Source organism: Pan troglodytes, chromosome 9 (genome assembly GCF_028858775.2).
Source record: "Pan troglodytes isolate AG18354 chromosome 9, NHGRI_mPanTro3-v2.0_pri, whole genome shotgun sequence".
NCBI classification, from domain to species: domain Eukaryota; kingdom Metazoa; phylum Chordata; class Mammalia; order Primates; family Hominidae; genus Pan; species Pan troglodytes.
Genome location: NC_072407.2, coordinates 108970548 through 108995340, shown reverse-complemented (window position 1 = coordinate 108995340; position 24793 = coordinate 108970548). Strand labels below are relative to the sequence as shown.

The 24793-nt window shown below is 38.3% G+C and overlaps 1 protein-coding gene across 3 annotated transcripts in view; it reads left to right on the top strand.

Annotated features, from left to right (window-relative positions):
- Positions 1 to 24793, top strand: part of GUCY1A2 (guanylate cyclase 1 soluble subunit alpha 2) — a 344946-nt gene that overhangs the window by 18183 nt on the left and 301970 nt on the right. For all 3 annotated transcript variants that reach the window (XM_016921913.4, XM_522169.8, XM_016921914.4), the window contains exons 2-3: positions 13908 to 13969; positions 21299 to 21420. In XM_016921913.4, the coding sequence (XP_016777402.3) occupies positions 13908 to 13969; positions 21299 to 21420 (184 nt within the window). The remainder of the gene's footprint in view (positions 1 to 13907; positions 13970 to 21298; positions 21421 to 24793) is intronic.

Here is a 24793-nt window from a genome sequence, read left to right as displayed (position 1 = left end):
TTTTCTAAGGACTTAGGCACTTTATCTCCTTATTCAGCTGCATTCTTGGTTTGCGGGTGAGGGAAAAATGGAAGGAATAAAATATTAAATTAAGTTGTAAATGTAATTTTCTACCATCAATCTAGCTTTCTTGACTATTTAGAAAAATCCAGATAATCTAGGTCTCAAACACCTAGTGAACACAAATATCCAATTGTTTTGATTATACAGGTGGAATATATCACCTTAATGGTGCTAATGGCAACTGTAGTGATAGAAATTAACAATTCCATTGGACATGTAATTGGAAAAAGTATTGTACTACAAGTTACCCCCAAGAAACATACTTTTTCAAAGAATATATACTAGTAAGTCACTTTCAAGTATGAGTCAACAAAATATTACCAATTGTATAACTATAAAATATGAATCCGCTAATAAGGATCTACAAATAAGATCAAACCAACACATTTTGGCCATTAGATAAGGTATTCAGCTACTTTGTGTGATTATAAATCCACAAATGTTATAAACCATGTAAAGATGTTACATAACATCAAGAAAACATCTTAAAAACCTAAAATAACAAAGTTTATTATGGTTTTGCTCTTCCAGAGTGACTAATAGAAATGAATCATGGGCATATTAAAGTCAAGTCTATCAGTTTCTGCCTTGGTATTTTATACTAGTTCAACCTCTGATATATTATGGATTAAGGTTACGAAAATGTTAAGTGGGGGCATTTACTTTTAGTAATCCTTATTCTCTCTCTCTCTCTTTATTCCTATATCAGGACCTCATGCCACAAAAATCTGCTGTAAGACTCTCCCAGATAAATTGTACCATGTACATTTTAAATACCTAATGTAAAATTATTAATTCAAAAAAACCTCTCTTGATTGTAAGGACCTGCATAGGAGTGGAAAGTAACCTTTTTGGAGGAACACTGGGGTTGTGGGTGGGATGGAGATAGCTCTCCTGGTGCTCCTAAAATCAAATCTAGTGTCTGGCCCCACAAGACTCTGCCATGTAGTGATGACTATATAGCAGTGATGCTTCTGGGATCTCTCAGTCAGCCATCTGGAGATCTCCTTTGCGACAGTAAATTATTTAATGTTCTTGGTCTGTAGTGATAACATGGATACATTGGGAAGTAAAAACAAAATAATAATATATAGCATTTTTGATGATGTGGCATTATACTTTTAAATTTTGGATTATAAACTGCTTTTTTTAATGAACTATTACTGCTACTTTAGGGCTCATTTTAAATAAGGTTCAGGACCAAATGGGGCTGATGTTGTCCTTATGTTTTATAATGCTTAGAGATTCCAGAAATTTTGCTATTTATAGGAATAATTTATGGATTAATATGTGTTGTGGTAATAATGCATGCCCCGTACTGGGTTTGCCTTGGAAATTCCAGTTAAGAGTCGTTATGCATGCAAGGAAGTTAAAATGTTTTTAGAAGCTGGAAAATAGTAAGTGATATCCAATCAGTACCTTCTTTTCAAGCATCATAACATTAAAATTCCGGTGTGAATATATGCACATGCTTACTTATATAACTTGTGCAGGACAACGTTTGACAGATATTTGTAAAGCTGAATGGTAGAGCAAGATATTTAAACTGATGTAATATCTAGGAAGAATTTGAAAAAACATGATGCCATGTCAGAAACATTTCCTCTCCTCTGTAAGCAGCTGTTCCCAATATCCCTTTCTTATTCACATCCTTTCACCCTCTCCCTCTCCTTTTCCAAGTTACTAATTTTCCATTAGGTAATGAGACAAACAGATGGCCAGAAATACTACATAGTTTACAGTTTGGTTCTCAAGTGAGCAAGTTTTGATGTCTTTTGCTGGAGGTCTTCGAAAATGTCCCCCACAACAATTCACATCATGATGGCCATTTTGTGATAAACAGCTTATTTTGATTAGTTTTTAGAGTAAGCAGATTTGAAGAGAATTTTGAAAAGCCAGGGCTTTCCCCAACTATACTGTTTTTTTAACACCTAAAAATACAAGGCATTAGTGACATCACTTTATTTTTTTCTTTTCAGTTTTCCCCACCTCAGGACTGTGAGAGATTGATGTGCTGATACATACTTTCCCTACAGAAAAGACAGTAGCAATAAGTGACATCTCTTCAGCGTTTCTAAAACATGTTTTTCACTTTGATTCACCCAGGAAGTATATGAGGTAGGCAGGACATGGATTCTTGATAGGCCCAATGTAAGGGTGAAGGAACCAAGGCCCAAAGTTGGTAACCACCGACATTTTAGTGCCCGGTTCTCCTATTGCAAACCCTAAGCTCTTTCTACCATGCTATTATTTCTCGGCATAGCCACGAAGAGGTCTAACCTTAATATACAGTCTTGTTCGGGGGAGGGGGGGTTCCCTATCTTGCCTCCCCTATGGCTCCTACTTTGTTGACTTGTTAAGGAGTGGTGGTAGCGATTTTTGTGGGCCTTGTACCTCTTACCAGTTGTTTAGTTTCAGACGTGTGATGAGTTTACACAACATAGGCCTGTGTTAGAAATGATAAAGGGCTCTTTCTTCCTTGGGACTCTGCCTCTAGGCTGACCTAGTTTGCCTGTCCACTGTCATGTTTGTATGCTCTGGGCTTCTGTGGGTGAAGTAGCTATGAGCAAAGTGACAAAAGCCACTGATACTGCCAACGGCTTAGTTTATGCTACAGAGTGCAGGAAGAAGAATGACATTACCCGACATTTGATTTCTGAATATGAAGGAAGTCTTGATTATCTGATAAATAGTTACATGCATAAGGGTATATATTTCTCTACCTATATTGTATATAAACTATGCATACCTATACATCCATGTATCTTGGCATAAATAATTTATTAGAAGGAATGAGGAAATAATATAATATGTAATAGAGTGATAGCTAGTTTAAAAAATATGCTCAGATAGTTTAGAGTTAAACTAAAAAAGACTTTTTATGTTATGCAGTATTAATCTTCTGCCTGCATGATTTTTTTTTCCAGAAAAAGTGATTATTCTGTATCTCTAACTTAGGAATCTAGTGCATCATAGACACTGATGATGTGGCAGTCATTATCTGCCAAACATCTGCCTAGTAAGCACGTTTTATATCCGTTTGGATCATCAGATTATAGTCAACACTAGATCCAATTATATTCAGACCCTTACTGAGTTTTTTCTTTCAAGAGAGGTGGAAGCAATGGAGCTAGGCAGGACCCACCCTGAGTAGTATGTTGATGATTTCTACATGTCTCAGCATCTGAGACTTTTAAAGTCCAAGGACATGTTCTTGTCAGTGTCCTGAAATAATCAGTCTCTTAGCCACTGACTGGCTAAACAAAATGCCCATGGCACTTTGGTTGACATCTAAATGATGATTTACTTATTTACAAGGAGAAGTAACTGTGAAATGTGTCTTATTACTCAAAATCTTAATGCTCAGCACATTTCTTACCTGATCAGACTATCTGAGGAACCAAGTCATAATTAGAAGTTTGCTTTAATCCATTTAGAGTCAAAGCAAAATTAATTTCATGCTAAGTTCTTTAATCCAGTTTTAGAGCTTTCCAGCTGTAGGGAAGGCCTTGCCAGTGAGAATTGATGTTCAAGGGCATTCATAAGACTCATTTTTAGTTAAGATGGTTGAATAATTTTTCTTACTTTAGGAATAATCTTTCTCACTGTGACAGAGGGCCCATATGCTCCTAAACAGTATTAGATATAATGTTTCATAAACAATTCCCCTCCCCTTCTTTTTCCTATGGGTTGCCATCTCTAATTTTACCACTTCCTCCATATCCTCCCTTTGTTGGTCACCTTTAGATATGTTGCTTCTATTGCTCAGTGGCCTACTTTGCCTGGAGTGAAACCCAGGCATGCGACTGGAGCAAATTCTCTGCCACTGGTTTACAAATTACTGTTCGAGTTAGTGCATTTAGGGTTGACAGCATATCTCTTTGTTTTATGTGTTAATTTTATAATTTAACTGTCAGGCAGAAATATTACTTCCTTTATTCTCAGACTGTTCTTGGGAAATACCTCGCTGAAACTCCCAAGTACTGGGCACAATAGAGAATTCTTTGGAAATACTCAAATTGAAGCCACAAAGGTGTCTGAAAGACTAGAAATGGTTTTCTCATGAGATCCATTCCTATCCAGTAGGGTACCTATGAGCTGAAATGTCACTAATTAGCTTTGCAGCATTTACTAATTGGCATCTTTGGGCTGGAAGGCATGGCTGGCAACAGTCCTAGATGTTAGACATGGTCAGTTTAGTTCAATTTAGCAATTTTTTGACTACTTCATAATCAAGAGATTTATACATTGAGTTTAATCATCACATAACACATATTTGTGTAATACAAATGAAATAGTTTTATTTCATTTTGATCTTTCAACAGCCCTGAGAAATGGTTATTCAGGAATTTTCCCATTTTATAAAAATTAAATTGAGGTTCAGAAAAATAAATCCTGTATCCCAAATCACACAGGCTAGCCAGGAGTTAATCCCTTTCAACTATAATCTTTTCTGCTGTTGGTGAAGATAGAACAAGGTATTTCAGCTTAGAAGGGCAGGTTAAGGGGTTGGAGATTTTGGAGGGAGTCAGACCTAGGTTGGATTCTGACTCAGACACTTACTACCTAAGTGACTTTGGGCAAGTTTTTTAAACTTCTCTGGATTTCATTTTTTCACATTCATAAAACTGGGGTAATACTTCTGACTCTCTTGTGGGATTATTTTGAACATCAAATTACTTGATGCATGTGACACGTAGGGTCCAGTGTTGCACTCAGCACATAGCTGGTTGCTATTACAGTGTATAACCCAGAAAGCTTCCCCATTTTACACTTTGAAGACTGAATCAGCCCTATGCCATCTGTGAAGTTTTGTTTGGTTTTGGGCTTTAAGATGGAAGCCACGTCTACCAAAAGGCTTCTGCTATACCATGATCCATTTTCCTGAGAAAATGTCTAGAAGCAGTGCCATCTTGTCTTATCATCAGTATTTTCATTCACACTGAACCAAATTGGCCGTGATGGTGACCAGTGAAGCAAGTATTAATATCTCCTAAAATCTCACTATTAAGAAGTTAATGAGCATACTGGAACTATTTAAGTAATAGTGACACTGTTTACAATTTTGGGAAAACAACAATCTCATTTTCATTCCATTAAAGACAAAAGGAAATAAGGAATTTCAGTTAGATACATGGTAAGTATTTCTTAATGGTCACCAAAGTGAAATAAATTACCAATGGAGGATGCAGCTTGTGACAGAAAGAGCACAGGAGACCCACAACCTGGTCTTGATGGTGTTCCTTTCCAGTTCTGTAGCTGAGGCAAAACACTTTAACCTCTCTGATGCTCAGTTTTTTCATTCGTGAAATGTGGATAATTAAATCTGAGACTCGTGAGATTGTTGTGAGTATCTAATAGGATGGGAAAAAAAGTGATTTGTAAAAACCATAATGTGTTATGCAAACCGAAGGTGGTGGTGTTACTCTCTGGAGTTCTTTGAAAACATCAGACATCCTTGGATGACTTAAGTGTGTTCTTGCCTGAAGGCAGAAGACTAAATAACTCATACTTCAGGGAGTGTATGTTTTCAGCTCAAATTAGTATTGATGGTATTAGGTTTTGTATCAAATTGAAATTCAATGGCTATTTTTGGAAAGGCATTAAAGTGGTGTAACAAAGGGGAAAATACTGGGAAAGCAAACATGCATTTTGTATAGGAAGACTTAATTACAATATTGATTATATGTTAAGTATAATCAACTATAACCAATAATAATGATGATAACCATTATTAGAAAACCACTGTGGTTTGCTATTAGAGCATACTTCTCATAAGGCAAAGGTTATTAGTTTGAATCCCCAGATGGGTCAATTAGCATAATGTCAACCTTTACCCCAAGCTCTAATGAGGTCATGCAAATATATACCTGTGTTCACAAGGAGAATAAAATGAAGACTGGAAAAAATTGCCCAGATGTTAAACCAGTATGGATAGAAAAACCCTAATTTTAGTGCATCTCTAGCTTTTTATTTTTTCCTTTAGCACCCCTAGGATTTTTGCATTTTGTAACTAATTATCTGAACTTCTAGTTTTGCTTAGCAAATTAGTGGTGTAGGTCACTTGAAATGGTATTCCTACCTTCCTATAAAGCTGCTATCCTTCTAAAAAGTGTGGTTATGATTACCCAGAGAAGGTTGTTTAACCGCCAGTATGTTCCAACTCTGTATTTATGAGTGCTTAAACTTTGCAGTGCTGTACTTGAAGATGACCCTGAGAACTACATACTTCTTACATATGTTTTTCAGATGGGAAAATTGAGGCTTTTTTTCCCCCCGAGGACTTTCAGGTGAAGAGATTTTGGCTAATTTTATTTTTTTTTAAAAAAAGGTCAGTAGCACAGCTGGATTTGTAATATAGAGGTCCTGACTCAAAGTTCTATATTTAATTTGCAGTCTTTTTTTTATTTTTTATTTTTTGGCTTATATGTAGTAAGTTTAGTTAGAGGCTGGGAAAGTAAACATTATGGCTGGATATTTAGCAAGATTGATGACTACACAATTACCTCTCCTTCAGAAGTAAACTGGTTGTTTGAAATGACATTATTTGGATTAGTTTTAGTAATAAAGTCAGTCATATAATTTGATCTATTGGTATCTACAGGCCTACCTACAAAGAAAGCATATCTAAGATTATAATTCTGATTAAGTTGTGGAATTTGACATAGGGTATCCTAAGAAACAATGTGTTCTCATGTTATGGAGAAGGTGGTGATCTCCACTTTGTGACCTGGAGGATGATGAGAAGGGTTCCTTGTCCCCACAATTTATCTTTCTCTGACAAGCCTGTTTACTAAAATTAAAGTCTTAAAGATTCCAACCATCTTCTATATTGTAGAGAAGCTCATTCACACCATCATTTACCTTAGCAAGGATTCAGGCTTGAGGTTTTGAGGGAATGGAGTTAGGATTCCTCTTGAGCATCATCTTAGAACAAGGTAGTAAGGGGATTTGAAATTTTGATGAGGGAAAGAAAGGGAATATGCAAAGAATGGCTTTTGGAGAGTTTAGATTATGGTGGTGAGGATCTGGCCTAACAGAAAGGAACACAAAGACGCCGGGTGCTCAGAGGGTGGGGAAAGGTGAGCTAGAGGATGACAGAAAGCTAAGAAAGGGGAAGTGGAATTATTTAAAATAAAATTTAATTCCTGATTTTGCTTATAGGTTTTCTTGTTGATACAGCTTTGGTTTAAAGAATGTTGTGTGTTCTCAGGAAAAAAATCAATTACTTTGAATACACGTGATTTTGTAATTTTATGTAACATTAAAAAACTACTTACTTATTGAAGACAGTTTCCTAAGGGATGACATGTTCTGGCCGGGCGTGGTGGCTCACGCCTGTAATCCCAGCACTTTGGGAGGCTGAGGTGGGCAGATCACGAGGTCAGGAGATCGAGACCATCCTGGCCAACATGGTGAAACCCCGTCTGTACTAAAAATACAAAAAAATTAGCCGGACATGGAGGCGGGTGCCTGTAGTCCCAGCTACTCGGGAGACTGAGGCAGGAGAATCGCTTGAACCCGGGAGGTGGAGGTTGCAGTGAGCTGAGATCTCACCACTGCACTCCAGCCTGGGGGACAGAGCGAGACTCGGTATCAAAAAAAAAAAAAAAAAAAAGACATATTCTTTTTGTACAAGAGGGTTTCTTTTAGTCATGTGAGGGTGAACAGATTACCTAATCTCTCTAAATTTTGTTCTTTTTTAGTGATAATAACACCAGTCTGATTATTTCACTTGATTGGTGCAAGGATCAATTAGGATAATATATATTAAAAATACAAACTGTAAAGTGCTCAACCAAATAAAAAACATTAAATATTGTGTGCAGTAAAGGTTGAAGGTTACATGCTTAGATTTGGGAGCCATATTACCTACCTGGGTTTCAATCCTGGCTTTGTCCCTTTTTATCTGTGTGACACAGGGCAACTTAAAGTTTGTGTCTCAGTATTCTCCTTCATAAACTGTGAAAAATAATAACACCTACCTCATGTGGTGATGTGAAAATCAAAGAAGTTCATATACATAGTGGGCTTAAAGCAGTGCCTGGCGTAAAACACGGTAGTCATTCTAGCTGTTGTATTTTCATGTGCATGTTAGCACAAAACTAAATGCTGAATTATTTGCATGGGAGTGGGTTACTGTGAAATTAAAGAAAAAAATCTCGTATTTATGCTTCAAGCAGCATAGCTCTTTGCTTATCTAACAAATTCATATTTGATTATAAGCCATTAGTGACAGTTAATGAAAGGGACTCTGTTTGAATTAAGCGGTTATGAGTATCCATCTCAGAAGCTTACTTCTCTTGATACTTGAATTAAGAGCCTATTCTCATTAATGCCTACTTATTCAGATAAAGTTCACAGTGTTTTTGTCTTGTTCATCATGTTTATATCTTAAGTGAAAGGTTTCAACCGTAACGACACATTGAAAGCAACTGGGTCCCCCCGCACCAGTTCAACTGGAAAATCTGGGGGTGGCACTCAGACCTTGGTATTTTTTATAAAGATCCCCAAGTGATTTTAATGTGAGGCAGAATTTAAAACCATTGGCTTAGAGCAGTAGTGATTAAATATATACCTATATTGTTTAGTTTCTGACCTTGATAGATATATTTTGTCATATTTAAATAAACAAAATAATGGCCAGGCACAGTGGCTCATGCCTGTAATCCCAGTGCATTGAGAGGCTGAGGTGGGTGGATCACTTAAGGTCAGGAGTTTGAGACCTGGGCAACATAGTGAAACCCCCATCTCTACTAGAAATACAAAAAAAGAAAAAAAAAAAAAAGCCGGGCATGGTGGCACGCACCTGTAATCCCAGCTCCTCAGTAGGCTGAGGTATTAGAACTGCTTGATCCTGGGAGGCAGAGGTTGCAGTGAGCTGAGATTGCACCATTGCACTCCAGCTTGGGCGACAGAGCAAGAGTCCATCTCAAAAAAATAAAATAATATGGCTCTTTATGGATGTTTCTTTAAAGGCAGACCTATTGTTTCTATTAAGTTTGTGTCTTGTGAGTATATGTCACTAAGCAGAAATGAGAAGTTTGATTGTTTTTAAATTATGTGTGTGGTTTTTTTTGGCATGATGAAGTGCTGTGTGTATCAAATAAGAATATAGACTTGCAGAATGTGAAAGGTAAGAGGGAGCCTCAAAGGCATCTAGTGCAAAAGGACACACTTTGAAGTCAGTCCTGTTTTGGAGTGATTTATTTACTTACTGGGTGTGTAATCTTGTGACACTTGCTTAACCTCCCTGAGCTGCAGCTTCTTCATCTCTGTAAAATTGAGACATACATGTATTTTGTGCGATGACAACTGTGTTTCACGCTGCGCGCGCGCGCGCACACACACACACACACACAGACACACACACACACACACAGACACATCTTTACTCTCTGCCTCCTGCCTGATCCCCGCACCATCTGGTGCAGATATCCAGAGCAGGGACTGTGTGGGAGCCTCAGCGGGACTGTCTGAGCCTGCAGGGCCAGCTGCTGGGGACTGCTTCCTCCCACTCTTCAGGGATCATTTCTCTGGCTCTGTTGGGACTATTTCGTGGTTGACTGTTCGGATCTCATGACCTTTCATGAGCATAACATTTAGTCTGTGGGGTTCAGTCACTGTTGGTCAAGTATAGTGAAGCTGTTAATGAGACTAGAGATGAAGATGGCTTTTTGCCGCCATATGATGGAGACTTTTGGGTACCCTCTCTTGGTACCCACTGTTTGAACCACAGAAAATATGTGTGCAGGACACTGATGGCTGCTTCCTCTTTCCAGCTGGCTTCCTCTCCATTGCTAGTTTGTGTTGAGTTGGGACACTAGGAGGCCACTATCTATGTCTTAGTTTGGGGGAAGGAGAGAAAAATTACAGACCTCTTGACTTTCTTTTTATGACAGTAGGAACAGTAGATTTTCTCCTTTCCCACCCTTGCCTCTTTGATCCTCCAGCATAGGGCTATAAAATTAGTAGGCCACTCAGCAATCCTATTGCACATTCTTTGTATACAAGGAAGGAAGTTCATGGGTTGTTTCTTATTAGCTGTAAAGTAAATGCCTGGGGTCTTGACCTTAGCTATGATGTTTCAGTGTCGTTCCTACTCACTGGCAGGCCTGGCTTTAGTACTATCCTCAGCCCTAATATTGAGAATTCTGCTTGTATCACTGTCTCTCTCAACTGATCTTAATGTTTCATTGGAAATATTTATAAATCCGGCTGCCATTTTTCTGAATTTTTCTCTGTTCACTGGAATTGGTGTCAACTTCTCATAATGAGAAGTATCGGTAGCTTTATTGATTTTTTTTAGGTGATGAAGATCTTGAAACATTACACCCGTGGGATGAGTTTTCTAATTGAAGTCTGTGTTCCTACATTAGATTATGAGACTCCTGAGGGTAGGAACCATGTTTTTCAGCTTAGCATAGCCATATCTCTCATTTATTACACACCTACTGTGTGTCACAGATGTTGCTCTAATTATTTCAGTGCATTCCCATAAAAATAAGGTACACATATGTAACAAACCTGCACATTCTGCACTTGTATCCCAGAACTTAAAGTATAATAATAAAAAAATTAAAAAGGTCATTTAACTAAAAAAAAAAAATAAGGTACGCATAAGGAATCTTGTTTCAGAAGAGCTTAAGTAAATTGCCCAAGGTCATCTAGCTAGTGAGTCATAGAACTTGCTTTTGAATTCAGTTTGACTTTAAAACCTCTTTTCTAAATCATCTTTCCAAACTCCTTGCAGAAAAGGACAGATGCACATAAGAGGACTGAGATCTTGGCCTGTAGAATGTTGGATGGTGCTCTTAAGTAGGAGCCAGTTATGGAGCTGCATTCTTAAAGAAGAGGATAGACAGTCGGCATGTTTTCAAAGCCCTTGTTGTTCCCACTGATCTACATTGACTTGCATCACTGGCATACATGGACACTTAATAAAAGTTTGTTGAGAGCTGGACCCTACCACCCCAGAGGCAGAAATCATCTGATGGAAGGCTTTGGCCCGTTTGTGGGTCTTCACTTCATGCTTTTTACTCAGGTCAGAGAGGCTGAGATTATGTGAATTTGTCTCTCACTGATCAGGCCATGGGTTGAGGCCTTCAGACACACTCTGAAAACTGGAATGAATCCATGGTGATAAGATATTCAGAGGGGCCAGGGCTGTGTTGAAGTCAGTCTTGGATTGCTGAAGTTAGGAGATGCTGTGCAGTCAGCCTCTATGCTTGTGGTTTAGGCTATTAGAATGTGCCTGCCCACTTTGGCAAGAAATAGGAAGTGCATAAATGCTTTATCAACCTGAAGCTTTGTTGGATGTGCTCAGAGAACATTTCTTTTTAATGTATGTGGAAACTATAAATTTAACTCCTGCTGGGAGTGGAAGTAATTGCTTCACACAAGAAAAAAGCTAGATCTTTAAAAGGCTTAACTCCTTTCACAAATATGTGTTTTTTAATGACTGGGAAATTCCTGGTACAGAAAAAAAAATGTCCTTTTGTACAAATGAGGTCATTCTGGTCTTAACTGGCCCTGTACACTTTAGTTCCTGCTTTCTGTTCCATGTTTTATGACCAGAGGTTATTGGAAGGATCATCCCTCTGTGGATATCCACTGCCTTTTCAGTTTGTTGCCAAGGGGAAAGTTATCTTAGCTCAGGAACTGCCAAGCCAGTGCAAGAGGCCCAGATCCAAGGGGTACTGAGCTAGTGACTGATGATGATTGGATTTAGATTGGTCATGGATTAGGTTGTTAAAGCATGCTTTCTGTGTGCACTAGGATCACTATGTCTGATTCATTCTCTTTAGATTTCTTAACCATTCCATTGCCTCTTCATTCAGGAATGATTTTTCTTTCCTAGGTGCATACCATTTACTCTGCTTTGATTCTGTTTGGATGAGTAGAAACATTTGTGCCAGTCTGAGGCCTGGTATAAATGAAAAGCAGCTGCTGAAAGAAGTTGCTCTGTACCTCTCCTTTGAACACATGGAAGCTGATTCCTCCTAAAATTAATTTGTGAATTGGTTTGGCTAATGTGCAGTAGGTATCTGAGGCCTTAGATTTGTGTGGTGAAAGGGTTCTCCTACGTGGTAATGTAGAGTAGATCTCAGTAGATGCCCTTGATTCAATTTAAGCTCACTTTCCTCTAACTTTAACCATGGCCTACCAAGGAGGATGTTAAAGATTCGAAGAGTGTTAGGTAGGGAGAGTGTTACATCTGTCTTGGATGTTTTTCTGAAGAGGTGGACATGGAGTGGGTCTAAGTGAGATTTGACATAGACCTCTGGTGTCTCCTTTTTTTTTTTTTTTTTTTTTTTTGTTTTTGAGGCAGAGTCTCACTCAGTCACCCAGAATGGAGTGCAGTGGGGGTGATCTTGGCTCACTGCAACCTCTGCCTCCTGGGTTCAAGCAATTCTTATGCCTCAGCCTCCCAGGCAGCTGGGACTACAGGCATGTACCACCATGCTCACCTAATTTTTGGTACTTTTAGTAGAGACAGGGTTTCACCAATTTGGCAAGGATGGTCTTGAACTCCTGACCTCAAGTGATCCACGTGCCTCGGCCTCCCAAAATGCTGGGATTACAGGCGTGAGCCAGAGTGCCCAGCTCCTGGGGTCTCCTTTAGACGATATATTTTTAAGACAGCCACTTTGAAGGATTAGCAATTGGAAATTGATACTTATTAACTGCTTCTTAGGTATCAGCACTATGCTAGACCCTTTCTGCAGGTTGCCTTTTTAGAGGTAGAAGGCTAACATGCTGCCTCACATCTTGAAGGGTTTGTATTACATTCGTATTCCCCAAGAATTCATCCTTGGCTGTAATGGATCAATGCTTTGATGAGGCCTTGAGTGCTTTTTTCTGCTTAATTGACTACAGGTTTTTGTTATTTAAAACATTCTCTCTCTTGCTACTGAGAACTTGGTTCTTCTTATCATAACTTCCTAATAACATCTAGGTTCTAGGATCTTGGTGTCCCATTCATGGCTCTCTAAGTCTGAAACTCCAAGTTCAGTCTCTGTTGCTTAATTTCTTGATCTGGGATTAAGAACCTCTGTCTTAAGCCATCGTGGAGAAGAGATTATGAAATGTGGTCATGAGCTGCTTAGATATTTGTTGCAGACTCCATTTTTTGCCTGAAGCACTTGTGGCCCATCCAGTATGCTCCAGAAAGAACCTTTGCTTGAATTCTCTTGGGACATGGAGGAAGTCAGGCTGACTGCTGTGACAGTCATGGCTGTGGGGCCCTGGATCACCTGCTTCCCATCCTACTCTGCCTTTTTGTTAGTCTCCTCAAAGAACAGGGAAAAAAAGATCATTTAAGTTTAAAAATATCTTTTATTATAAAGTTGACTCTTTTAACTCAATTTATCACTGCTTGCTAGACCATCCTTGAAAACCTTGTTAAAATGTAGAAGAAAATATGAAGACGTGCCATTTGATTTCAGGTGGTCATTACCTCATGCAGATTACATATGCTGGAAAGGAAAAACCGTGACTCATGTTTCTGCAGGGTACCCTCCCTGCTATCCCCAGGGCCTGGGTTTATTGTAGGCAGCCAATGTGTATTTTATTGAACTTAATAGCTGTTACAAAAGAATTGAAGAAAACATTCCTAGGAAATACTATCATAATTGAAATTGGGAAGTTCTGGGTAATTGCTGAGTGCCTCATATTAGTTTCTGTGGGGAAAATACATGGCATGATGCAAAATGGGTTAATACTGTAGAAGGAAAACTCTCAAGAGATAAATCAGAAGCTTCACCTGTCTGCCTACGATACTCACAGTGGGAATGGTACTGATTTGCTGATAATATGTTTTTATTATTATTATTATTCTGTAGCCTCAGACGATACAGCAAACTCTCAAGAGGACACTGCAGTATTATGAACATCAAGTTATTGGGTAAGTAAAAATTGATTTTGGTTATTATTGGGGACAAATTAAAGGTAATTACTCAAACATAGCTGTTGAGTATGTGATTTTCTGCTACCCAGGTCAACCTGATTTTATAGTGGCTATGTTTTCATAGTGTGGGGCATGAAGGCTTATTGGGGGAGTCCCTTGGAGTGATTTCTTTTGGCTTATTTGTGCTTAATTCTTTTAAATGAAATTACTTTCTGGTATTGCTTTTCTTTTTTTTCTCAGTCTTCTCATGTTCTTACTCTTTTATTCCGATGTTGAATCATATAATTATGCCTTAGTAATATGGTGAGCTTTATTGGTACCAACCCAGATGCTTTGAATGGGATTTTAGAATCCTTAAGTAGAGTTTGATAAGAATCACTACAGCCTTAACACAGTTCAGTGAGAGGAATTAGTTTACTTAGAGTCACGTGCTACATATTTTTCTTTATTATCATCTATTTCTTGAAGTGGTTGTGATGTGGTGTAAAGTAAGAAGACTTGATGTCAAAAGACAGGACTTCAAGGCCTCACTAGCAAATAGATCTTTTACTAAGTAACTTTATCTCTTTTTTAAACTGTGATGATAATAATAACTAAATCAAGGATTAGATGTAATGATTAAATGAGGTAATTTCAATGAAAGCATTTTGTAAACAGAGAGCTCCAAATGAGTATGAGGTACACCTCTAATTGGCTGTGGCAGAAAGCAGCTGGCAAGTATGAAAGCCTAAATTTACTTACTCATGCAATCTAGCTTTTAGATTAAATTTATTGCCATTAGAGGCAATGTATGTATTTTAATTTACCTTGTTAGTATTCTTTATATGGTACAGTGATTTATCTTTGTAAGATTTTAAGAACTTTTGAGAAGTCAAGATTCAAACTGTGGTACTTCTTGAACTGCTCTCAGGATCATTTAACATTTATGGCTAATAGCCATTGCCATAGGGATCAATAACATAATTTTGATTATTACGGTATAGTGTGATTTTTTTTCACAGAACAGAAGGGAAGAAATCTTAATGGAAAAATAATCTCGGTACCTAGTACAATGCCATATACTTTAAGTGCTTGATGATTATGTTAATTGTCATTTAAAAGGGAATTGCTTTGAAACTTTGTCATACTTATCCTCAAGAGCGTAGTTCTAGGAAAAACATATTATTTAAACTCATGAGATGGCTTTTAGTTTGAGGCCATTAGTGATTTAAAATGGTTTATCCTAATGGAGATAAAGAATGTCAAATTAATCTTTCTCCACATATCCTGAAATAAAACTTAATCACTCTCATTGAATTTGCTGCTTTCAAAGTATGGTGTTTGGATTAAATTAGTTAGTATACTTAAAATAGTTCCTCGTATGTGGTGAGCACTACATACCTGTTTGCTCTTATGTTTATCGTTATTATTAATATTTTTATGACAATATCCATCATCAAAGTCTAATTTTCTGGGATTATGAATGCTCTTTCGCTTTCGAAATAAAATAACTGATGAAATATTCTCATTTTTGAACTAAAGTATACCTTCAAGGCAAATTGGAGTGGGACTCTTATAATGTGATCAAAATAGATAACCAAACTATATTGCTATAATCAGAAAAGTTTTTTCTCCATTGATAGAATGGAGGGAGTTCCCTTTTATCCAGCTGGCTGCCTCAGCCCTCCCCTTCTACCTATGTAGACATGGTCTGTGGTGCTTCTTTGTCTATTGCATGAATGGTCTTTTCCTAGTTCTGTTTATTGCATACACAGTATAAAGAAAACAGAGAGTTTGACTCCAGTATAAAGAGGGGTCTTGATGTCTGGCATGATTCAAATAGGCCTATTAGCATATTTTTGCTTGGGTGTTGGCTGATTTCTTGGACTTGAAGTACCTTTGCTCACTGACTTTATTTGCATTCACGCTGATGCAGACAAAGGGGGCCTGTTGGCAGCAATTTTGTCACGTTTGCCTTTCTTGACTGTATTCCCCTTTCTTGCCTTTTTTCTCATTGATGACTTTCCTGTCCAACTTCCTCTTTTGCCTTTTATTCTCCATCTTTCTACTTTCTATTTCTCTTTTCACAATCAAAAAAGCAGAGCAGCTAATATCACTCACCCTCGAACTAAAAAGTGTTTACAGCTGTATGTTGTTCCTCTTAAGAAAATACAATTTAAGGCTTCCTATCTCTAATTGTGAAAAAGAATGTGTTTCTTACAGTTAAAGGGATTTTGAAATCCCTGTATTGAGAATTGAGAGTAAGTGCCGACAAGCATACTTTTAGTTATTTTTTGGCAGGTGAGGGTGGGAAGGAGATGCTTTTCCTAATCTCTGAAATGGGGCTTGCTTAAAGCTGTCTTGAAATAACTCAGCATTTAAATACCTTGTGTTGAGGTGTTGAAGCAGAACAGGTAACAGAGTATGAGCTAGCCCTTCTCTTTTTAATTTCTTAATTATCCTTCAACCACTAACCTTCTTTTCCTTTCCTTGAAAACTCTGCCCTTAATCTGTTTTATTTATCAGAGCTCTAGGATTGTACGGTTCTGCTCCTTGGATTCTTATACTGGTTGCCCATAGAAACTCTCTGAGGCTTTTTGTGTCTGCCAAGACTGAGACTTCAACGCGGAGAGCAGCTGTTCCGAAGGGTCACAGACAGAAGGACTGGGAGGGAGTAGCTGATGGGGCTTCCTGTTAGGGAGTAAGATAGCCTCTCTGTACTTTATCCACTTTATCTTTAAACATTATTCTGTTCCTTAATTTATCCATTCACTTGTTCATTTATTTATTCATAGAGATCATTCAAGTTGGGGAAATGAGTGCTAAAATAATTTATTCATGCAATGTGATAAATCTTCTCTTCATCTCCACTATCGTCATCATCTCTCACCAAGACATTCTGGTCTAATTTTCTGGTTTCTGCTTTTGTCCGCCAATATGTATTTTCACCACAGCAAAGCGATTAAAAAATTACATCATGCCACCTTCTTACGTGAAACCAATGGTTCTCAAATGTTAATGTGCATCAGAATCACCTGCCAGCCTTGTTAAAACACGTATTACTGGGCCCTGCTCCCAGAGGTTCTGATTTCCTGGGTTCAGATAGGGCTCAAGAAACTGGCATTTCTGTCAAGTTCCCAAGTAATGCTGATGCTGCTTGTCCAGGGATCACACTTTGAACCCCCTGCTTTAAACTATATGATGGCTTATTATGGTAGAATAAAGTCTAAATTCTTTCTGTGATCTGGCCTCTGCCTACCTCTGTAATTTCATCCCTTTCCACTTCCCTTTTTTTCACTCCATTTCAACCTTCTGTTGGTTTCTCAACTTACCAACCTTAGCTTCAGGGCCTTTGTATGTATCGTTTCATTCTTATGGAATGCTCTTTCCCCAGATGTTTGCATGGCTTATTCTTTATAAACATATAGGTCTCTGTTCAAATGTCTTCTCTACAGGAAAGCCTGCCCTGATCACCCCGTCTAAAGTATCTCTCCATCACCTACCTCAAACTCCAATCGTGTCAGGGTGACTTTGTGGAAAATTTTATTACTATATAAACTCTACATATTCATGCTCACTTGGAGAGCTTCTTGTTCCCATAGCACTGTCTTTCCTCCACCTAGAATGAGCAAGGGGGCATTGAATGTGCATCTTTATGTTAGTTGCTCTTTAACTCAAACTTCTAGGGAATGGACTAACTTTCTGGGTGGTGTGGGGTGGAAAGATTAGTGAGGAGCAGAAGAAGTCAGTAGGAGACAGGCAGGATTCACTTTAGAAATTAAAAGCAACTGAGGTTAGAGGAATGTCTGTTTATAATGGTACTTTTTTTCTGATATAATTCTTGCCATTGTGCCCTTTCTTCTCTTTGTATGTTGTGGAAAGATTGTGTTTTGTAAGTAGACATATGAAACTTACTAGACATAAAGTCAGGTTTTGCTATGAATAATCTTGGGAAGGTTACTTAAAATCCCTGAGCCTCCGTTTTCTCATTTTAAAAATGGGAATAATAACAGGGTTGCGGTGAAGTTTAAATGAAATCTTAATGATAATAATGTATGAAGTCATATAATCACATAAAGTAGTTAGCATAGTACCTGGTACACAAAGATAATCAATAAATGAATTGAATTATTATTACTACTGTTAGTAAATGACTCTTTTGCAATTCAACTTTTGTTGATTGTCTTCAGTTTATCCTCCTGCTGCAACCTTTTCCTGTCTTCCTTGGGCCTTTTAAAGTTTAGAATCTGTTGTTCAGCATCTGGTGGTGAACATGCCCAGTTCGTGTTCTAACTGCAGTTTTCTTCTCACAGAGAACATCTTTTTCGTTGATTTTTTTTTTTTTTTGACTGAAATTTCTGTCTCTAGAGGGCTTGACCTGACTGCTCTCACTCATATTTCTACTACATGATTCCTACTGGTCTATGGCTCACAAAAATGGATTGCCATGGCAGGGTAGACGAAGCACAGATTTCTTCAGTAAACTACTATGAGAGATGTGATAATCTTTCTGAGATAAGGTGTTCACTCACTATATATTTTAAACAATAAAGAATAAAGAAATATGTATTCAGAACCATGCCAGTAATTTTATCTTTTTTTTTTTTTTTTTTTTGTCAGAATAAGCATTGTTGTGTTAATATCATGGATAGGACTGTTGCCAAACTCATATTAGTCTGGGACACCAATTCTTATAGTCATCTAAAATTAAATTGTATTGCTCCAATTATTAATGTGGGCCCTATGTTTGTTTTATACAGCCAACCTTCTGTTCTCTTTTTCTTTTGACAATTGAGGAGAAATTAAGCCAGAATAATTTCAGTAGAACACTAGAGTGAAATTAAGAGTGGGTGAATTCTGATTACTCTGAGAAACAAGCTTCAAGGATATTACTTAAGCTTTCATGATCAGATTTTGTGGCTTATTTTAATCTAAAAATGATCTAGCTTCTTTTTTATATATTTACATAGAAAAAAACTATCTTTTTGAACATAAACAAATTAGACAAAAGCTAATATCTCTTGATTGCTTACTATGTTTGAGGAGATACGCTGGGGACTTTCCATCTTTTATTTAATCCTAAAAATATTGCATAAGAGTACTGTATTAAGCACATTTTACAGATGAGGAAATTGAGGTTGAGAGAAAAAAGTACTTTTTTAAGGTCATTCTGATAAAAATGGTGGAGGTTGAATTAAAAATAACCCTGTGGTTGCCTGTGTTTAACATCTGTGCTCCCTGTTCCACCTCTTGAATGACTCCTGCATTCTGGAAACTGTAGTAAGCATTTTGCCTAACTGGTTTATTGGAGTCTGATCTCAATGAGGTGTACAAACATGAAACCTTTTTATTTTTCCCTCCACTCACATCAAGCATGCTAGGATACATCCCCTTCGATATTAGCTTAGACAGATTGCTCTGTTTTCTAAGTATTTCCAAGAATTATGAAGTTCACTCTAGACCAATTTAAATTTTTACTCTCATATCTAGTCTGACTCTAATGTTGCTTTCTCTGTCTGGGTCAGGCCTTGGCCTAAGAGACTTGGAATACAGGACAGAGTGTATGATGTGGGTTTTCACTCCTCTTCTCCAGGCCATTCTTTTCTGTGTCCCTTTCTCTTCTGATGTATTGGGTGAGGCATGAATGAAATGGAAAATGGAAAATTTCATTGGGGTTGTAGCAGTCCTCTCTTGGCTGTCATGCCCTCACTAGGGTGCATGTATGAGTTCCGCCCTGACACTTTCGGATGCCCCAGCTCCTGCACCTAAGGACTTCACTCTCGTGGTCTTGCTAGTGGGAGCCCTGTCCCTGGCTGGCAGCCTCTAGATTGGAAGAGCACCATGACAACCAGACAACTCAAGCTTGCCTCTCTCTTCCCTAACCCATGGGAAATTCACATATTTGCCCTGCCAAACGGTGGGCCTTTAGGTTGCTCCCAATTTTGCTCTATTTCTTTTCCTTGTCGATAACTTTCTCCAGAGTCTTCTTCCTCTTATCAGTCAGACAGGGGAGTATGATCAGGAAATCCACTGCCTCTGCAGATGTTCACTGGGGAATGAGATGGGTAATCTCCAATCTCTACCAGCTGTGGACCCCCCTCACCAACTGGACTTCTGCAGGGAACACTCCCCTTTTCTCCTTTTCTAGGAGGGGAGGGGGAAAAGTACCATAGCACTCTCTTCCTAGGCCAACTCCTCACTCTTCTGAAGATTTTATTTTGAAGTCTTTCTGTTCCTTTGCTTCTGTAAGCTGGTGGTAGAGTGACAGGGGCAGTGGCTGTTTAGTCTCCTCTTAAGTCCTGAAGAAGAGCTCTGGTCTTCTTGGCTACCCCTTTGGAATGTGGGAGGATTTGGCCTTTAATGTCCTCAGCTTTTTTGTCTTAGCTCTCATTCAGAGGCAACTGAAAAAGTCCCAGCCAATATCCAGTTACAGGCATTGTGTTATTTAGTCCTCACAAGAACTCTAGAAGGTACCTCCATTTTATGAGAGAGGAAATTTAGACTAACAGAGATTAGGTTACTTGCTCAAGATCTCACAGATAGAAAATGGTAAGACCATGACTCAAATTCTGCCAGGTGTATGTTATTTATGCACCATACTGCTATCTTCTTCTTTTTTTTTTTTTTTTTTTTGAGACGGAGTCTCACTCTGTCACCCAGGCTGGAGTGCAGTGGCGCAGTCTCGGCTCACTGCAAGCTCCGCCTCCTGGGTTCACGCCATTCTTCTGCCTCAGCCTCCAGAGTAGCTGGGACTACAGGCGCCTGCCACCACTTCCGGCTAATTTTTTGTATTTTTAGTAGAGACGGGGTTTCACCGTGTTAGCCAGGATGGTCTTGATCTCCTGAACTCGTGATCTGCCCGCCTGGGCCTCCCAAAGTGCTAGGATTACAGGCGTGAGCCACCGCACCTGGCCTATACTGCTATCTTCTTGACTGTGACAGAAGTTATGGTGTGTTTACTTTCAACACCATTGAATGCCAGGACACCAAATTAACATTGTTAACTTTTCCTTTTCTAGGCAGCTTCCTTATAGAAACAGATCACTAGCCTTGATGAAGTGCTCTCAGAGTGATACATTAGCTGTACAAAGCTGATATATTTTTTGTTCTCCTCAATTTTTTTCACACATAGCTTTCTTGTTAACAGTTGCCTCCAGTTCCAGGTCTACACTGCAAATGCTGATGTGAATGGTGGGTTATGCCAGAATTATGTCTCAAAGCTTCACTTATTTTAAAATGTGACTATGATGAAAGCATAGACTGCGTGTGCTTGTGCGTGTGTATATGAGTTGCATTCGCAGATGCTTTCAAAAATTTCTCCTTATGCTAATTTTGTTTTCTTCTTAGTTACAGGGATGCAGAAAAGAATTTCTACAATATCTCTAACAGATGCTCCTATGCAGACCACTCCAACAAAGAAGAGATTGAAGATGTCTCAGGAATTCTTCAGTGTACTGCTAATATACTCGGTATATTAACTATATATATTTATATGGTTGAGAGAGAATGAAAGAGAGGGAAAGTCGAGGTGGAAGTGTTTCATGTTCTACCAAAGAGAGATGTGGAGAATATGGCAAGTTGAGACCCAGACCTTGTGAAGTGATGGGTGTTAACTCTCCTGAAGATGTTTGAGTGGAAATTGCTTGCATGCCACTTACTTAGAGATGGAAAAACATCAAAACAAAAATACTTAAATTCCAGGGAAACAATTTCAGATATTCACATGTGAATAGTATTAGCTCTGTATAATCCATATTTCTTTGGCCCTTATTCTCAGCTAAAGTTGTAGGATCTTTTTTTCCTCTCAGTCATACTCTATTATTTCTGGGAGGTCCTGGTTGGGGCAGAAGGGTGGCCCACAGGTACTCTTAACGCTCTACAATCCAATGTTCCTTTCTGTGGCCTTGTCAGTGAAGCAGGTCATCTCCTGAGGTGTCTGTGCTCTACTTGGGGTTAGGGGAGTGTCCATCTTAAAGATATTTGTACTTATGACAGAGGGGCTGTTTTTGGATGCTCCAACATGGCTAAAAGGTACTGTTGTAAATTGCAGCCAATTATACAGCCGTAAGCTACCATAACTGAGCTGTACTACCATACCACCTGACGTTCTTGGTGTGTGAGAGCTACATTGTATTCCATGCAATGTATTCTAAAAGAAATATTTTTTTTCCTAATGTCTTACAGATGTTTCTAGTGAGAAATTTCTCTTTAAGTTCTTTTTGGAATTCTTTTTTCTTTATGACCCAGATAGGAATCCATGGGGTGCTGGAGGGTGCTAGTGGGGAATAACAAATCTTAGTGAGCGACTCCACACAGAATGCAGAATCTCTTTTGGGGTCAGGTGATGGACAATAGGGCAAACCAGTTTGCATGTTCTTTCTTTTCCTTTAAAGTATTTTCCCTGGAGGCATCTGAGTTTCTCCTACAAACAGTTTCCAGGTTACCCCAACCCAAGGGTCTATCAGATTTTCTAAACATGTCAGACTTCTAGAGGTAGACTTCTTTTACATTCAAGCTGGGAATCCAGCTGCCGGTTGGCTACATTTTCATCCTAGGTAACTTTTGTAAACACAAAATTGTATAATAAGAAAATGTATACCTTTTGTGAGGGGATGCATATAGATGTTAGTGGTTTGTCTATAACAGCATGCAGGACAGTGATGGGTAGTGAAAAGGAGGCCAAAGATTCATCACCTTAATCTTAGAACAACTGCAGGGATGTCACAATACCCAAGTAAATCTTATGACTGGAGAAAATAAGGGATAGGATTAAAAGAGACATTACCCAAGAGTTGTTTAAAGTTTTCTGATTTTATATTTTCAAGGACTCTCCTTTCAGTAACATACATTTCTCTTAATGCATTGTGATTTCAAGGGGTGGGGTGATGATGCCACACTAAAAGGGATGTATCAGAATCTCAGTGAAGGGATGTTTAATATTTTGAGAAGTTGCTTCTTATCCAGTTTCTAAACACTTTCCTGACCCTCACGTCTTTCTTCTTTATGCTCCCTATTTTTAGAATCACTGAGTTAGAGGGAATAGGAGGTGTTCAAAGATAATGATTATATTGGGGTGCTAAAGGCAGTTGGACTGTGGCTTGTAAATGAGTGTGCACAATTTCCACGGAAAGAAACCCTGGGTCAAACAATTTGAAATGGTGACCACCAGGGGACACTGTTGGCCCAGCACAGCTTAGTTGCCCTTCGAAGGTTGCCCTAAGATGTTGGATAAGTAGTGAGTGAGAAGAACAGCAGGCAGTGTGCTGCCTGATGACATTAGGGTGAGTGAAGTGTTTATAACTTAGAAGGTGATCATGTAACAGGGTTTAGATTTCCATGAATAGTAACTTTTTCTACAAAAGAGATACTAGGTCTGATTATTTTCTTCCTCTAAGTAATGATAGGTTGTTTTCAAGATTTAAAGCACAATCTTGTAAAGTTTAAATTTCTGAAGATTAACATTAACATTAACATTTAATGCCTGCCACCTGTCAACCAGATGCTGGCACAGAGGTAGCTGTTCTCCTTGAATAATGTCTTTTTAGAACTCTTGATATATATTGACTCTCTGAGGACAGCGTTAGCGGTCATATTCAATAAAAGCTTTGTTTTTAACAAGTCACTGAGCTATGATTAATCTTGGCTTGTTTAGATTTTTATCTTTTTTTAAAGTTGTGTTTAAATTCTCTTCTGTAATCATATATGAGAATGAAAGAATTGGTCAGCTTACTGGACAGAAGAGCATGACATAAATTATTTTTTGGGAGGTTGTTGGGGGGTGGCACAGGAAAACAACATTTCAACCAAGATAAGAAAAATTTTGATGCCTGGGAACCTTTTTTTTTTGGATGGCAGAAGGCAGTGTTCCAACTCCATGGTTTATATTTATCACCTTTGGGGAGTGTGATTAGAATATTGGTGGACTGAGATTGGCAAACATATATTTCTCTTACCTTCTTAACCTATTACAGGGTTGTATTAGAGTCTGGAAATGTGTTCGTTTATTCACTTATTTGTATATTATTTATACTTCATCATCAAAAAAGACTTGAAGTCATAGATCACAAGATATGATCATAGTAGTAATTTTTCTCCTTCCAAAATGAGCATTTCTACCTACTTAGTATAAACAACTCCTCTAGAAAGTTTGGTCATTTACTGGCTCTTCAGGTTGAAGTTTGCATTTAGAGGGTGGCATGGAATAAAAACGAGGACCTGAGGAGAGGGAGAAAGTGAGTTGGAGAAGACCTGTTATGCCTCTGTCACTCATTTGTTCTCTCACCTCTTCCATGGGACTCCCTGGGAGCACATGTTGTGCCCTACAAGGTGTTTCATGCCTCTGGAGTAATGGGAAAGAACTGCTTCCAGGTATCAAAATGTTTGATGTCTGTTTCCCTTTCGTTGGCTTAGAAACTGGTTGTTTCTATTTTCTGTCTCATCATTTACAAATTACGGATATTGATTATGGTCTGTTTCTTGCCATCTCTTCACCATATTTTGGTGCTTTGCCAATTGCTGTGATAATGGAGGCTGGGCCCTTGAAACTCTGGCCATGCAAAGAAAGATAGTAGACAGTGCCCTCCCTGCTGGAGGACTTTAGAGTTAAATTTATTGCTTTATTTGGTACATAATGTCTTTTGCATACCAAAATGATCTAATTTTAGTTGTCCAAAAAATAGAAAATCTTTTCTAGCCCTAATCTGCAAAGCCTATTTTTAGCTCAAATTAAATAGTAGAAATGTGTTTATGCTCTATGAGGCAACATTTAGTATTTTCTTGGAAATTGTAATGGTTGAATGGTATGATGAAGCATGTATTAAAGCATGTGTACCATGTTTTCTG